General features: G+C 47.4%; 1 protein-coding gene across 3 annotated transcripts in view; it reads right to left on the bottom strand.

The window, feature by feature from the left end:
* Positions 1–16,600, bottom strand: part of TERF1 (telomeric repeat binding factor 1) — a 192,452-nt gene that overhangs the window by 31,128 nt on the left and 144,724 nt on the right. For 2 of the 3 annotated variants that reach the window (XM_063923917.1, XM_063923918.1), the window contains exon 12: positions 3,911–3,978. In XM_063923917.1, the coding sequence (XP_063779987.1) occupies positions 3,911–3,978 (68 nt within the window). Of the gene's footprint in view, positions 1–3,550; positions 3,721–3,910; positions 3,979–16,600 lie in introns of those variants that run through there. The other variant, XM_063923919.1, reaches the window with a different exon arrangement.

The following is a 16,600-nucleotide window of genomic DNA, read 5'->3' as shown; positions in this document are numbered from 1 at the left end:
CGGCCTGTGGGCACGTAGTCGGGCCCTCCCGGCCCGTGGGCATATAGTCGGGCCCTCCTGGCCCGTGGGGGCATTTGGTCGGGCCCTCCAGGCCCGTGGCCCAGATAGGCAGGCACTAGGCCTGGGGGCACATGTTGGGCACTAGGCCCCTAAGGTTAGTCAGGCCACCGGCCTGTGGCACCAGTTAGGCGGGCATTAGGCCCGAGGCACAATCCAGGCACTAGGCCTGTGGGGCATTAGAGGGCATTAGGCCCCAGTGGATTTTGGCAAAATAGGTACGATAAGGTGACCTTGGGCACAAGGCCCAGGTCACCCAACGGGCAGCAAGGTAGGCGGGCGCTAGGCCCGTGGGCAAAGTCAGGCCTCCGGCCTGTGGGCAGTTAGGGGGCGCTAGGCCCAGTGAATCAGCATTTCCCCGAGGTGAGTAAAGGTGGCACTGGGCGTTAGGCTCAGGCCACCCTGAGAGTACGGTAGGTGGGTGAGCTGTGCGGTCCCCACTACTGGGTGTTCTGAGTCGGGTAGACAAAGGGACAGCACCGTTTTATGTTGTAACTCCGATAGTGTGATATATGTTGTTACCGTGCAGGGCAAATTGCTGTTATGAGGTTTGTGCTAGTTATGTTGCACCACACCCACAGAGCTAGTTTGAGGGCTCTGCTGTTGTAGTTAGTATAGGGTGTGACACTAGGTCAGAGTTAGGCCCTGCACGGCTGTTTCTCTTTGCCTCCTTACAGGGACCTGTAAGTGGAGAAGATCGGAGTGCAAGACTTGTGACGGTGAGTAGCATCCGTGTACGTCTGTCCCTTGTTTGTCCCCGAGCGCCGGAATCGGGATTGCTCACGGACGTGAGAATCCCTTTTCATCACACTACGTGCGAAAGCGCGAGTGTGTGAAATCTGGGTAGCTGAGGCTCTGTGCCGGTGATGACCATTCACCCAGCCGGTGAAGGTCGCGGCCACCCCTGGGGTATCCCCTGTTCCAGTGGAAGAAGGGTCGATACCCCCTTTAATGTAGACCATTCTCTCCTCAGCTCGGTCGTCGGTCAGCTCCGAGAGGGAATCGCCGTGTCCGGATCCGAGTGAAGATTTCCAGGTCCGTTGAGGGTTCCGGTACCTGAAGGTGAGAGCGAGCGGCGCCTGGTGAGTACCGAGTCTACACCTGCACGGCAGCAGGCACCACCACACGCACCCGCAGGCCCCCCCCCCCGCACCTCTCACAACAGCGCTAACGTGCAAGCAACTTTACAAAGGAGGATTTGCCCAAACAGTCCGAGGAACAGTGCTGCTCCGTGTAATGGCGCCCAAACACTGACTAGGAGTGAGGGAGAGAGATATATGCAGCTTCGGGGGCGGGAACATTACTGTAAATGGTGCCCTGGGGCTGGGGGAGGGGCTACAGGTCAAAGCCTTATCCCCCTACAGGACCTCACAATTGGTACTATGGGCTGTAATAAAAACTGTTTTTATGAGGTAAAAACCAACCTGTGCCCTTGCCTGGGTGGTTTAGTGGAGTCCCTGCTCGACCACAGTGTCCACGCCAGTGCGCGCAGCCCACCTCCCTCTGGCCGTGCCGGATCGCGATTTCAGCAGGACCCGCCTAGGGGACCCACTTACCTCCTCACTGAGTGCGACCACGCGATCCAGGAGAACTTTGGCGAGTGTGTGACTAATGGTGAGCAAACCGGAGCCTCCGCTGTAAGTACCCGGCAACCAGGGCGCAGGAGTATACAGCGCCGCTGGGGGAGGTGATGGAGCTGCAGCAGGAGATGTCAGACTGACATCTATCACTGCTGCAGCCCTTGAAGTCTTCTATCTTCGCTTAGAAAAGCTCTCTCAAGGCTGATGTAGCAGCCCACCTGTTGTATGCCTGCTTACTGCATGGCACCAAATACAAAACTTTGCTCCTGTGCACGGAGGCAGGGTTATAGAGGAGATGCTATGCATCTTGGGAAGAAGGTCAAAGCTTTGAGCCTGTTGGAGCCTCGGATCAAGATCCTACTCTACACCCCAATGTCATTCGCTGTGGCGCCCAGCAGCAGAAATCCACATTTTGACACTATTTGAAAAACTCCCCACCCAGTTCTGCTGTATGTGGAAATGTGTGCCTGGGTTAGCGGCTCGTACTCAGCATCAGATGGGGAGATGCCGTAACCGACTCAAAAGCAAGTCCCTGCACTACAGAATAAAACAAATTACTTCCCGACATACCATACAAATTTGTGTTAAGGTAGCTTAGGATCTGGTGTGGACCAGGAGTAATATTGGGGAAAGGACGTGTATTCACCTCTACAGTCTGTCCAGGTCGATCCCGGGAGGCCGTTTGGATTTGTGACTGTAAATGCGATCTTGGGTGCGAGTACTTTACACCCCATATTATTTGATACGCTGCACTATGTTTTATGGTGGTAGCCGTATTTGAAAATTCTGGCCGTGTTTTAAGAAATGTTTAAATGGAGATTACTCCACGAACATTTATACCCTAATAAGGTGTGCACGAACATCAATTGTTTTTTTCTATACCATACAAATTGCTTCTTGACATACCATACCTAGCTTAGGAAAAATACACCAGGCATGAGAAAAAGATACATTACAGACCATCCAGGAGTATTATACATACATTATACATACTTGTAGCATGTCTCATGTATGTATTTATATCTGTATCACTACTCATGTTCTTGTTTCCTTAAAACGAGTCTATACACAAAACTTTTAAAAATAAAGCACCTATTTCACCTCATATAAATTCCTGAGCGCCGCCAAACCACTGTCTGCATTGGAGGTTGATACCCTTGGAAGGCACCTGGAGCCAGTATAGCATTACAGCTGAGGGAGAGTGCCGGGCAATTGGGCAATATATACATACATACCTGTCTCTACCCACCTTGAGGCACTTAACATTGTTAGGGCTGCCATGGCGTACTGAAGGAGAAGTCAGGATTCATGTCCTCGCCATATTGTTTGTATGTCTATCATGTGGTCACATACGTACACCTAATAGTACATTAATATAGCTATAGAACATGTGTTATATTACATGTTCCCAAGGACTGCACATGTAGTGTGATCAGACCAAAGCAGTAGAAGCACAGGGATCCCTGATCAGAATATCACATAACATTCCACAAACACAGAAAATACAGTGTCAATTCACATACAGGACGTTTCACTACTCCTTATGCTTGAAGCCTTCTGGTCTATTCCCACTCCATGTGAGGCCCATTGGAAATGCAGATCAGTGAACTCCACATTGGGTTCTTTTGCCTGTGTGCTTTGGTACTTAGTTCTTGATTTTAACAGAAAAAAAAGTTTTGTGATTGTGTATAATTATACGTTATTATCAATAACAAATACAGAGAAATGGTGTAGAAAAAGCTTAAAAAGTTATATAGGAAATGATCAGCAGGGCAGTGTGTAATAGAACAGAGCAGCGTGTAGCACAAGAGAAAACTCATGGCACAGGAAATAAGCGAAGTTAGGGGGACATCTAGAGCTGAAGAAACATAATGGACAGGATTACAAAGTGTACTGTGAAGCTGGTGAAGATGTTCTTGTTCAAAGATTTTTTTCTTTTAATTTAGATTAATTGGAGCACTTGAAACCACTGAACGGCCAAGGTCCTGAGGCAATTCACCAACACTTCCCTCTTGTTGCACGGGGTCTTTGTTTAATTGTTTTATCCTTATTATAGAGTGTTTTTCAGCTGTTGGCTGAGGAGCTTCACATATGGAGTGGGGGAAAAAAAACAAACCTTTAATTTTAGAAACATAGAACAAAGCAAGGATTAGACATAATCTGTGAGATAATAATACAATGTAGTAGCAACATATTACACCCGCACTATTTAAATAAATCACAGGACACAATAATGTTTAAAAAAAAAAAAAGAAGTTAAACAGGTTTAATACCTGTTTTTTCTTGGTTGCTCCAAAACTTGTGTGTAATTTATTTTTCTCATTGTCCTGATTTCTCTTGTCTGTTTAAAGAAGAAAATAAGATTTTAAACCTACCGGTAAAATCTTTTTCTCCTAGTCCGTAGAGGATGCTGGGGACTCCATAAGGACAATGGGTATAGACGGGCTCCGCAGGAGACATGGGCACTATAAAGAACTTTAGATGGGTGTGCACTGGCTCCTCCCTCTATGCCCCTCCTCCAGACCTCAGTTAGAGAAACTGTGCCCAGAGGAGACGGACAGTACGAGGAAAGGATTTTTGGTAATCTAAGGGCAAGATTCATACCAGCCCACACCGTATAACCTGGAATATACGCAACCAGTTAACAGTATGAAGCAAAACCGTATCAGCCAACGACTGATCTTAACTGTAACATTACCCTTATGTAAGCAACAACTATATACAAGTCATGCAGAAAAAATGTCCGCACTGGGACGGGCGCCCAGCATCCTCTACAGACTAGGAGAAAAAGATTTACCGGTAGGTTTAAAATCTTATTTTCTCTTACGTCCTAGAGGATGCTGGGGGCTCCGTAAGGACCATGGGGATTATACCAAAGCTCCAAAACGGGCGGGAGAGTGCGGATGACTCTGCAGCACCGATTGAGCAAACATGAGGTCCTCATCAGCCAGGGTATCAAACTTGTAGAATTTTGCAAAGGTGTTTGAACCCGACCAAGTAGCTGCTCGGCAAAGCTGTAAAGCCGAGACGCCTCGGGCAGCCGCCCAAGAAGAGCCCACCTTCCTAGTGGAATGGGCCTTTACTGAATTTGGTAACGGCAATCCAGCCGTAGAATGAACCTGCTAAATCGTGTTACAGATCCAGCGAGCAATAGTCTGCTTAGAAGCAGGAGCGCCAACCTTGTTGGCTGCATACAGGACAAACAGTGCCTCTGTTTTCCTAATCCGAGCCGTCCTGGCTACGTAAATTTTTAAAGCCCTGACCACATCAAGTGACTTGGAATCCTCCAAGTCACCCGTAGCCACAGGCACCACAATAGGCTGGTTCATATGAAACGATGACACCACCTTAGGCAAAAATTGAGGACGAGTCCTCAACTCAGCTCTATCCACATGAAAGATGAGATAGGGGCTCTTATGAGACAAGGACGCTAATTCGGACACCCGCCTTGCAGATGCCAAGGCCAACAACGTGACCACCTTCCAAGTGAGAAATTTTAATTCAACTGTTTGAAGAGGCTCAAACCAGTGAGATTTTAGGAACTGTAACACCACGTTAAGGTCCCAAGGTGCCACGGGGGGCACAAAAGGAGGCTGGATCTGCAGCACTCCCTTTACAAAAGTCTGGACTTCTGGGAGAGAAGCCAATTCCTTCTGGAAGAATATAGATAGGGCTGAAATCTGTACCTTAATGGAGCCTAACTTTAGGCCCATATCCACTCCTGTCTGTAGAAAGTGGAGAAAACGGCCCAAGTGGAAATCTTCCGTAGGAGCATTCTTGGCTTCACACCAAGATACATACTTCCTCCAGATACGGTGATAATGTTTCGCCGTCACCTCCTTCCTAGCCTTTATCAGAGTAGGGATGACTTCCTCCGGAATACCTTTCCCAGCTAGGATTCGGTGTTCAACCGCCATGCCGTCAAACGTAACCGCGGTAAGTCTTGGAACACGCAGGGCTCCTGCTGCAACAGGTCCTCCCTGAGAGGAAGAGGCCATGGATCTTCTGTGAGCATCTCCTGAAGATCTGAATACCAGGCCCTTCGAGGCCAATCTGGAACGATGAGTATTGTCAGCACTCTTTTTCGTCTTATGATTCTCAATATTTTTGAGATGAGAGGAAGAGGAGGGAACACATAGACCGACTGAAACACCCATGGTGTCACCAGGGCGTCCACCGCTACTGCCTGAGGGTCCCTTGACCTGGCACAATACCTCCAAAGTTTCTTGTTGAGGCGTGACGCCATCATGTCTATTTGAGGAAGTCCCCAAAGACTTGTTATTTCTGCAAAAACTTCTTGATGAAGTCCCCACTCTCCTGGATGGAGATCGTGTCTGCTAAGGAAGTCTGCTTCCCAGTTGTCCACTCCCGGAATGAATACCGCTGACAGAGCACTTACGTGATTTTCCACTCAGCGCAGAATCCTGGTGGCTTACGCCACTGCCACTCTGCTCCTTGTCCCGCCTTGGCGGTTTACATGAGCCACGGCTGTGACGTTGTCTGATTGAATCAGAACCGGTAGATCGCAAAGAAGATTCTCCGCTTGTCGTAGGCCGTTGTATATGGCCCTTAATTCCAGTATGTTGATGTGTAGGCAAGCCTCTTGGCTTGACCATAGTCCCTGAAAATTCCTTCCTTGTGTGACTGCTCCCCATCCTCGGAGGCTTGCGTCCGTGGTCACCAGAACCCAGTCTTGAATGCCGAACCTGCGACCCTCTAGAAGGTGAGCACTCTGCAGCCACCACAGGAGAGACACCCTGGCCCTGGGGGGACAGGGTTATTTTCTGATGTATTTGTAGATAGGACCCGGACCACTTGCCCAGAAGGTCCCACTGAAAAGTCCTCGCATGAAACCTGCCGAAGGGGATGGCCTCGTAGGTCGCCACCATTTTCCCCAGTACTCGAGTGCATTGATGGACTGACACTCTTTTCGGTTTTAACAGGTCTCTGACCATGTTCTGGAGTTCCTGGGCTTTTTCCATCGGGAGAAAAACCCTCTTTTGTTCTGTGTCCAGAATCATGCCTAAGAAAGATAGCCGAGTCGTTGGAACCAACTGTGACTTTGGTAGATTTAGAATCCAGCCATGCTGCTGCAACACTCTCAGAGAGAGCGACACGCTTTTCTGCAACTGTTCCTTTGATCTCGCTTTTATCAGGAGATCGTCCAAGTACGGGATAATTGTGACTCCTTGTCTGCGCAGGAGCACCATCATTTCCGCCATTACCTTGGTGAAAACCCTCGGGGCCGTGGAAAGCCCAAACGGCAACGTCTGAAACTGGTAATGACAGTCCTGTACAGCGAATCTCAGGTATGCCTGATGAGGAGGATATATGGGGACGTGAAGGTATGCATCCTTTATGTCTAGTGACACCATAAAATCCCCCCCTTCCAGGCTGGAGATAACTGCCCTGAGCGATTCCATCTTGAACTTGAACCTTTTTAAGTACAAGTTCAGGGATTTTAGATTTAGAATGGGTCTGACCGAGCCATCCGGTTTCGGGACCACAAACAGGGTTGAATAGTACCCTTTTCCCTGTTGTATCAGGGGAACCTTGATAATCACTTGCTGTTGAGACAGCTTTTGAATTGCAGCTAAAACTATTTTCCTCTCTGGGGTTGAAGCTGGTAAAGCCGATTTGAAGAATCGGCGAGGAGGCACGTCTTCGAATTCCAGCTTGTAGCCTTGGGACACAATTTCCATCGCCCAAGGATCCACGTCCGACCGAACCCAGACGTGGCGTAAGAGTCGAAGACGTGCCCCCACCGGTGCGGACTCCCTCCGTCGAGCCCCAGCGTCATGCGGTGGATTTAGTAGAAGCCGGGGAGGACTTCTGCTCCTGGGAACTGGCCGTAGCCGGCATTCTTTTCCCTTACCTCTGGCGAGGAAGGAAGAGCCCCGACCTCTTCTGCACTTATGTGACCGAAAGGACTGCATCTGATACTGTGGTGTTTTCTTTTGCTGTGGGGGAACATAAGGCAAAAAAATAGATTTACTCGCGGTAGCTGTGGAAACCAGGTCCGCGAGACCTTCCCCAAATAAAACCTCACCCTTGTAAGGCAAAACTTCCATATGCCTCTTTGAGTCGGCATCACCCGTCCATTGGCGGGTCCACAGTGCTCGCCTAGCAGAAATCGCCATGGCGTTGGCCCTCGAACCTAGCAGCCCAACGTCTCTCTGAGCGTCTCTCATATATAAGACTGCGTGCTTAATGTGACCTAGGGTCAATAAAATGGTATCCCTATCTAGGGTATCAATGTCAGCTGACAAGGTATCTGTCCAAGCTGCTACTGCGCTGCAAACCCAAGCCGATGCTATTGCCGGTCTGAGCAAAGCGCCCGTATGTGTATAAATTGATTTTAAAGTCGTTTCCTGTCTGCGATCAGCAGGATCCTTGAGGGCTGCCATGTCTGGAGACGGTAGCGCCACCTTCTTGGATAAGCGCGTTAAAGCTTTGTCCACCCTGGGCGAGGATTCCCACCGTACCCTGCCCTGTGCAGGGAATGGATACGCCATAAGAATTCTTTTGGGAATCTGTAGTTTTTTGTCTGGGGTTTCCCAAGCCTTTTCACATAACGCGTTAAGCTCATGAGATGGGGGAAACGTTACCTCAGGTTTCTTTTCCTTAAACATGTGTACCCTCGTGTCAGGGACAGAGGGGTCATCTGTGATGTGCAAAACATATTTTATTGCAATAATCATATAATGAATACTTTTGGCCACCCTTGGGTGTAACCTTGCTTCATCGTAGTCGACACTGGAGTCAGAATCCGTGTCGGTATCAGTGTCTGCTATTTGGGATAAGGGACGTTTTTGAGACCCTGAAGGGCCCTGTAACACCGTCAAAGCCATTGATTGACTCCCTGAAGTATCCCTGGACTCTGCTTTGTCTAATCTCTTATGTAACAAAGCCACATTTGCATTTAAAACATTCCACATGTCCAACCAATCAGGTGTTGGCATTGCCGACGGAGACACCACAATCATCTGCTCCACCTCCTCCTAAGATGAGCCTTCCGCTTCAGACATGCCGACACACGCGTACAGACACCCCCACACACACAGGGATATGTTTATATGGAAATCAATTCCCAGATAAACAGCGCTTTAATATATATATATATCAATATACACTCACTGCGCCAATTATAAGTGCCCCGCCCCCTCTTTTTTGCCCTCTGTCACCGTGTTCAGCAGGGGAGAGTCCGTGGAGCCAGCTTCTCTGCATGTGCTGTGGAGAAAATGGCGCAGGTTAGTGCTGTGGGATCAAGCTCCGCCCCCTCAGCGGCGGGCTTCGGTCCCGCTCAATTTTTTTTTTAACACTGGCGGGGGATTGTATAATCTGCCGTCTCTGCAGCCTATATAAAACTCTTAATAGCTAGTCCTAGAGGTTTATTGCTGCCCAAGGCGCCCCCCCTGCGCCCTGCACCCTTCAGTGCCCGCTGTGTGTGTGTGCGTGTGGGAGCAATGGCGCGCAGCGTTACCTCAGAGAAGATCTGAAGTCTTCTGACGCCTTTGATGTCTGCTGTCTTCTTATACTCACCCGGCTTCTATCTTCCGGCTCTGTGAGGAGGACGGCGGCGCGGCTCCGGGACAAACGGCGAGGGTGAGACCTGCGTTCCGACCCTCTGGAGCTGATGGTGTCCAGTAGCCTAAGAAGCAGAGCCTATCATTTAAGTAGGTCTGCTTCTCTCTCATCAGTCCCACGATGCAGGGAGCCTGTTGCCAGCAGTGCTCCCTGAAAATAAAAAACCTAACAAAATTATTTTTCAGAGAAACTCAGTAGAGCTCCCCTGCAATGCACCCAGTCTCCTCTGAGCACAGGATCTAACTGAGGTCTGGAGGAGGGGCATAGAGGGAGGAGCCAGTGCACACCCATCTAAAGTTCTTTATAGTGCCCATGTCTCCTGCGGAGCCCGTCTATACCCATGGTCCTTACGGAGTCCCCAGCATCCTCTAGGACGTAAGAGAAAATAACAGATTTGTGAAAGAAGAGTAGTAAATATTATTAAAATGTCTGTAATAATAATAATAAAAAATAATAATTACAGCAAATAAATGTGGTGGGCCTCTCGCAGAGTTGTATGTAAAATACTCTGAGGTAGATGTGTGAAGCAGTGAAAAGAGTGGAGAAGTGAGCCAGTGAAGAAGTTGCCCATAGTAACCAATCAACCGCTTCCTGTAATTTTATAGAATGCAATTGATAAATGTTACTACAAAATGGATTGGTTATCATGGACAACTTCTCCACTCTTTTCACTGCTTCATATTCATACACCTCCTTTATGTATCTGCACAAAAAAATGGTTGCGCTTCAATCCCTATGCCAATTCGGTTGCTTATTGCTTCTTATGCTTAGAAAGGCAGATCCAGGGTGGGAAGAGGTGTGCAAGCATAGGCCAAGTACAGTAACAGTCACGTCCTTGCAAATGTAACTTAGCCAGACCAGGACACAGACACGTATGCACCTCTCAGGAGGCATATTTATTGCTGGTTCTCGACCCCTGATATAAAATACTTCCTGATGGTGGTGATGATCAGGAGCCACGGATTGGCTGTGAGCCTCTTGACACCGCTCGCTGATGCTATATAAATTATTAGTATGGCTGCTGTGGTACATTAACATTATTGAAATGATATCTGCATTCATTCTGCGTCAGTGAAGATGATTCCCAATTGATTTTTAAAGGGGATGAAAACAGATGTTTGTACTTAATTGGTACTTGTATTTACATTGTAAATTGCGACTTTAGCATTTATTGATAACACTATCCCGACATACAGACTGTTTTATGTGTGATACATCACTGAAACGTAATGTAAAGTCACAATATACTACCAGCACTGTCAAACCGCATCTCCTGGCGTAAACAAGGCACATATGTTAGTTTATCTTATAGTAAACCTGACACAAATGCTACTCAGGTAGAGCTGGGCACATCATTATTATATATCAATATAGGTGTTCATGAGGACATAGAATAATATGTTTTCCTATGTTTTCCTTCAAACATAGTGGTATTCCCTTACATGCTCAATGATGGTTATATAATGCAACAATACTACAGTTGTGGAAACCAAAATATCTGTGATATCGCCCATCTGCTCCATTTTTGACAAGTGAATGGAGAAGTGATAGAACCTCACATAGGGATTATTGTTTCTTTTGGAGAGTCAGCCGAACAGCGTAAACAGCTGTTTTAGCAAGGCGGATGAAAGAACAGGAAGCGGGAAAAGCAGAGAATAATCTCTACACAATCATCCACCTTTGAAAATAGGATTTTGGTACTTACCAGGTAAATCCTTTTCTTTGAATCCATAGGGGGCACTGGAGTACTCTTGGAATATGGACAGTACTTTAGAGGGATAGACATATTTAAATATTTAAATTAGTAACTCTACTCCCTCCTCCATACTCCCATAGTACCTCAGTGTTTTTTTACCGAGCCGAATAGCAGCGATAGAGAAGATGAACAATGGAGAATTACATATAACATTATAACATAACGGACAACAATGAAGTTGACCCATAACGTAACTGTCAACTAAACAGCTGACACGACAATAGATGACAATCACCTTAACCTTCGAACAAGTCGGTGAGATTGTGTTACCATAAGATCCACTGAACTTACCACAAGACAAGTAAAACGGCTCTGGGTGGGCGTCCAGTGCCCCCTATGGATTCAAAGAAAAGGATTTACCTGGTACGTACCAAAATCCTATTTTCTTTTTCATCCACTAGGGGTCACTGGAGTACTCTTGGGACGTACCAAAGCTTCCCCCGTCCGAAGTTCATGAAACACTAGGGCCCTCATTCCGAGTTGTTCGCTCGCAAGGCGAATGTAGCAGAGTTACACACGCTAAGCCGCCGCCTACTGGGAGTGAATCTTAGCTTCTTAAAATTGCGACCGACGTACGCGCAATATTGCGATTACAAACGAGTTAGCAGTTTCAGAGTAGCTCCAGACTTACTCTGCCTGTGCGATCATTTCAGTGCTTGTCGTTCCTGGTTGACGTCACAAACACACCCAGCGTTCGCCCAGGCACTCCCACCGTTTCTCCGGCCACTCCTGCGTTTTTTCCGGAAACGGTAGCGTTTTCAGCCACACGCCCCTGAAACGCCGTGTTTCCGCCCAGTAACACCCATTTCCTGTCAATCACATTACGATCGCCGGAGCGAAGAAAAAGCCGTGAGTAAAAATACTTTCATCATAGTAAAGTTACTTGGCGCAGTCGCAGTGCGAACATTGCGCATGCGTACTAAGCGGATTTTCACTGCGATGCGATGAAAAATACCGAGCGAACAACTCGGAATGAGGGCCTAGATACGGTGGCTTGCATGACAAGGCACCCAATTCTGAAACACGCCTTGCTGAAGCTAAGGCTAGCAGAAAACTGTTTTCCAAGTGGGAATTTTAACATCCACTTGTTGTAAGGGTTCAAAGTATGAAGACTGTGAAAAATCTAAAAGCAGATTCAAGTCCCATGGCGCTGTAGGTGGTATAAATGCAGGTTGTACTCTGAAAACACCTTGCAGGAAGGTGTGTACAGTCGGCAAAAAAGAGCCAAACGCCTTTGAAAGTAAATTGACAAGGCAGAGACCTGCACCTTTAGTGTAGATAAACGTAGTCCTCCATCTAACCCAGTCTGTAAAATTAGCAAAAGACGGTATAACTTGAAAAATGATATCGGAAACTTCCGAGCTTCACCCCAACCTATATAGGCACGCCAAATTCTGTGATAATGAGCTGCCGTAACTAGCTTCCTAGCACGTAACATGGTTGGTATAACAGATTCTGGAATACCCTTTCGTCTTAAGAGGGCGGCTTCAACCGCCACCCCATCAAACGCAGCCGTGCTAAATCAGGGTAAAGGAACAGACCCTGTTGTAGCAGGTCCGAACGTAGCGGGAGTGGCCAAGGATAGTCTGCGAGTAGACCGCAGAGATCCGAAAACCATGCTCTCCGAGGCCAAGGAGACGCCACTAGTATGACTGTCGTGGACTCTCTAGATCCACTTTAGCAACCGAGGAAGCAGCGGAACGGTGGAAAGAGATACACGAGGCTGTACGGCCACACGATCGTGAGAGCATCCACTGCCACTGCCTTTGGATCTCGTGTTCTGGACACGTACTAGGGTGTTTGATGATTTTGGCGAGATGCCATTAGATCCAACTGTGGGTAACCCCACCACTGGAGCAACATCTGGATTCAATGCCCATTCTCCTGGATGAAAATCCTGACGGCTGAGATAATCCGCCTTCTAGTTGTCCACACCTGGAATGAACACTGCCGACAATATCACCTGGTGATGCTCTGGCCAACTGAGGATGCGAGCCACTTCCCGCATGGCCATGCGATTTCGAGTTCCTTCTTATATGTTGATTCATGCGACTGCCGACGCGTTGTCTGACTGAACCTGGACAGTCTGAGACCAGAGCATGTGCACTGCTTGTTGCAGCGCGTTGTAAATTGCCCTGAGTTCCAGGACATTTATAGACAGTAATCTTTCTTGGTCTGACCAGAGACCCTGAAGCTGACAATTTTGTATCACAGCTCCCCAACCTCTGAGACTCGCGTTTGTCGTCAGAATTATCCAATTCCAGACTCTGAACCTTTTACAATGGTGAGATTGTGTACTTGGAGCCACCAGAGTAGTGATACTCTGACCCTTGGAGACAACCGCACCCTCTGTTGAATTTGTAGATGCGAGCCTGACCACAGTGCGAGAACATCCAGTTAAAAAGGAACGTGAGTGAAAACTTCCAAACTGGAGCGCTTCGAAAAACGCCACCATCTCTCCTAACAGTCGACTGCACCAATGCACCGAAACTGTCCGTGGTTTGAGCACTAACTGTACCCGATGACGAATACTTTGTGCTTTCTGTTCTGGCAGGTAAATTTTTGATCCACCGTATCGAGAATCATTCCTAGGAACTGAAGTCTGTGAGATGGAATCAGGCTTGATTTCTTGAAGTTGACAATCCAAATATGCTGAACTAGCACATTGTATGTCAGCAAGGCATGTTGAAGGAGTGTCTGTTGAGACGGATCTTTGATGAGTAAATCGTCTAAGTATGGAACTATTATCACTCTCAGGTGATCACCCCAATTGCTGAGGAGAGGCCAAATGGTAGTGGCTAAAATTGATAATGGTTTTGTTGTACTGCAACTTTAAGTCCTTGATGTGTAAGTACACTTCTTTGAGATCCAGCGAAATCATGAATTCCTGTGGCTCTAAACCTGCAATCACTGACCGCAGAAATTCCATCTTGAATGTGTAGTCAATGACATACTAATTGAGCTTGTTCAATATCAGTCTGCCATTCGGCTTTGGTACTATAGAAAGACAGGAATAACCTTTACCCTGTGGGTGAACTGAAACCGGAATCAAACTGATGAGTCTACGAGAGACTGAATTGCGGTTTGCAGAACCTCCTTTTTGTTTCCTGACAGAGGCAGACGTGTCTTGAAAAAAAAAATCGCATTGGTAAAAGACAATCGAACTCTATTTGTAATCTTTGACCAAATTGTGGAACCACCCATGTGTTGTCTGAATCCACGCCAAATGAAAAGTCTGAAGGCGTGCCCCCACAACTGAAGATCTGAGATGGCTGGAAGCCCGTATTGCCACTGGTTCGTCGGTGGTCTTAGCATCCTGACGACGGTTAGTTGTTTGTTGAAAACCACATCCTCTATCACACTTAGTTGTGGCACAACGTGCACTTTGGCAGCGTTCCTGGCAGGCGGCTGGGCCCACCAGAAGCACACATTATACTTCTAGCTGATCACCTCTGTGTGGATTGTCTGCTAGTAGCCCAATGAATGTGTCCAAGGAAGGACCAGATAACATAACTGATTCCTTGTTTGGACTCAGCTTCAGATTAGAGCTGCCATACTCAAAACTCTGCTGAATTCCCTAGAGGAAAAACCATAATGTAGGTCTTTATGGACTATGCAATTACCGCTGTGGTAATTCAAGTGCAACTAAAGCAGGTGTAAGCAACATCCTGCTGCTGTGTAAACGCATTTTAACTTTAGCTGGACTCGAACACGAGTATGAGCGCTTACTAATACAAGGGATTAGCCCTGTAGGCCACAAGGACCTCCGTATTTTGACCAGTTGTTCAGCTTATACTGCTACACTTTAAGCGTTGTTGCAGCTGGGACTGGAATAGTTTACTTTTGTTGTAAAACGTTGACACTGAAAAATCCCTTTTCTATTGATGTCATAATCTGTGGGAAAAGGTAGGTAGACAGAAATTGTCTTGGCACAGTAAAACATTTATATGTTTCGTGAATAAAGAAAAATAAGAATTTACTTACCGATAATTCTATTTCTCATAGTCCGTAGTGGATGCTGGGACTTCCGTAAGGACCATGGGGAATAGCGGCTCCGCAGGAGACTGGGCACAAAAAGTAAAAGCTTTAGACTAGCTGGTGTGCACTGGCTCCTCCCCCTATGACCCTCCTCCAAGCCTCAGTTAGGATACTGTGCCCGGACGAGCGTACATAATAAGGAAGGATTTTGAATCCCGGGTAAGACTCATACCAGCCACACCAATCACACTGTACAACCTGTGATCTGAACCCAGTTAACAGTATGATAAACGTAGGAGCCTCTGAAAAGATGGCTCACAACAATAAACAACCCGATTTTTTGTAACAATAACTATATACAAGTATTGCAGACAATCCGCACTTGGGATGGGCGCCCAGCATCCACTACGGACTATGAGAAATAGAATTATCGGTAAGTAAATTCTTATTTTCTCTGACGTCCTAGTGGATGCTGGGACTTCCGTAAGGACCATGGGGATTATACCAAAGCTCCCAAACGGGCGGGAGAGTGCGGATGACTCTGCAGCACCGAATGAGAGAACTCCAGGTCCTCCTCAGCCAGGGTATCGAATTTGTAAAATTTTGCAAACGTGTTTGCCCCTGACCAAGTAGCTGCTCGGCAAAGTTGTAAAGCCGAGACCCCTCGGGCAGCCGCCCAAGATGAGCCCACTTTTCTTGTGGAATGGGCTTTAACAGATTTTGGCTGTGGCAGTCCTGCCACAGAATGTGCAAGCTGAATTGTACTACAAATCCAACGAGCAATCGTCTGCTTAGAAGCAGGAGCACCCAGCTTGTTGGGTGCATACAGGATAAACAGCGAGTCAGATTTTCTGACTCCAGCCGTCCTGGAAACATATATTTTCAGGGCCCTGACTACGTCCAACAACTTGGAGTCCTCCAAGTCCCTAGTAGCCGCAGGCACCACAATAGGTTGGTTCATGTGAAACGCTGAAACCACCTTAGGGAGAAATTGAGGACGAGTCCTCAATTCTGCCCTGTCTGAATGAAAAATTAGGTAAGGGCTTTTATATGACAAAGCCGCCATTTCTGAGACACGCCTGGCTGACGCCAGAGCTAACAGCATGACCACCTTCCATGTGAGATATTTTAATTCCACAGTGGTGAGTGGTTCAAACCAATGTGATTTTAGGAACCCTAAAACTACATTGAGATCCCAAGGTGCCACTGGTGGCACAAAAGGAGGTTGTATATGCAGTACCCCCTTGACAAACGTCTGAACTTCAGGCAATGAAGCCAGTTCTTTCTGGAAGAAGATCGACAGGGCCGAAATTTGAACCTTAATGGATCCTAATTTTAGGCCCATAGACAGTCCTGCTTGCAGGAAATGCAGGAAACGACCCAGTTGAAATTCCTCTGTGGGGCCTTCTTAGCCTCACACCAGGAAACATATTTTCGCCAAATGCGGTGATAATGTTTCGCAGTTACATCCTTCCTGGCTTTGATCAGGGTAGGGATGACTTCATCTGGAATGCCTTTTTCCATCAGGATCCGGCGTTCAACCGCCATGCCGTCAAACGCAGCCGCGGTAAGTCTTGGAACAGACAAGGTCCCTGCTGGAGCAGGTCCTTTCTTAGAGGTAGAGGCCACGGGTCCTCCGTGA

The sequence above is a fragment of the Pseudophryne corroboree genome, chromosome 5, assembly GCF_028390025.1.
Source record: "Pseudophryne corroboree isolate aPseCor3 chromosome 5, aPseCor3.hap2, whole genome shotgun sequence".
NCBI lineage: Eukaryota > Metazoa > Chordata > Amphibia > Anura > Myobatrachidae > Pseudophryne > Pseudophryne corroboree.
This window is presented reverse-complemented; position numbering and strand designations above follow the sequence as displayed.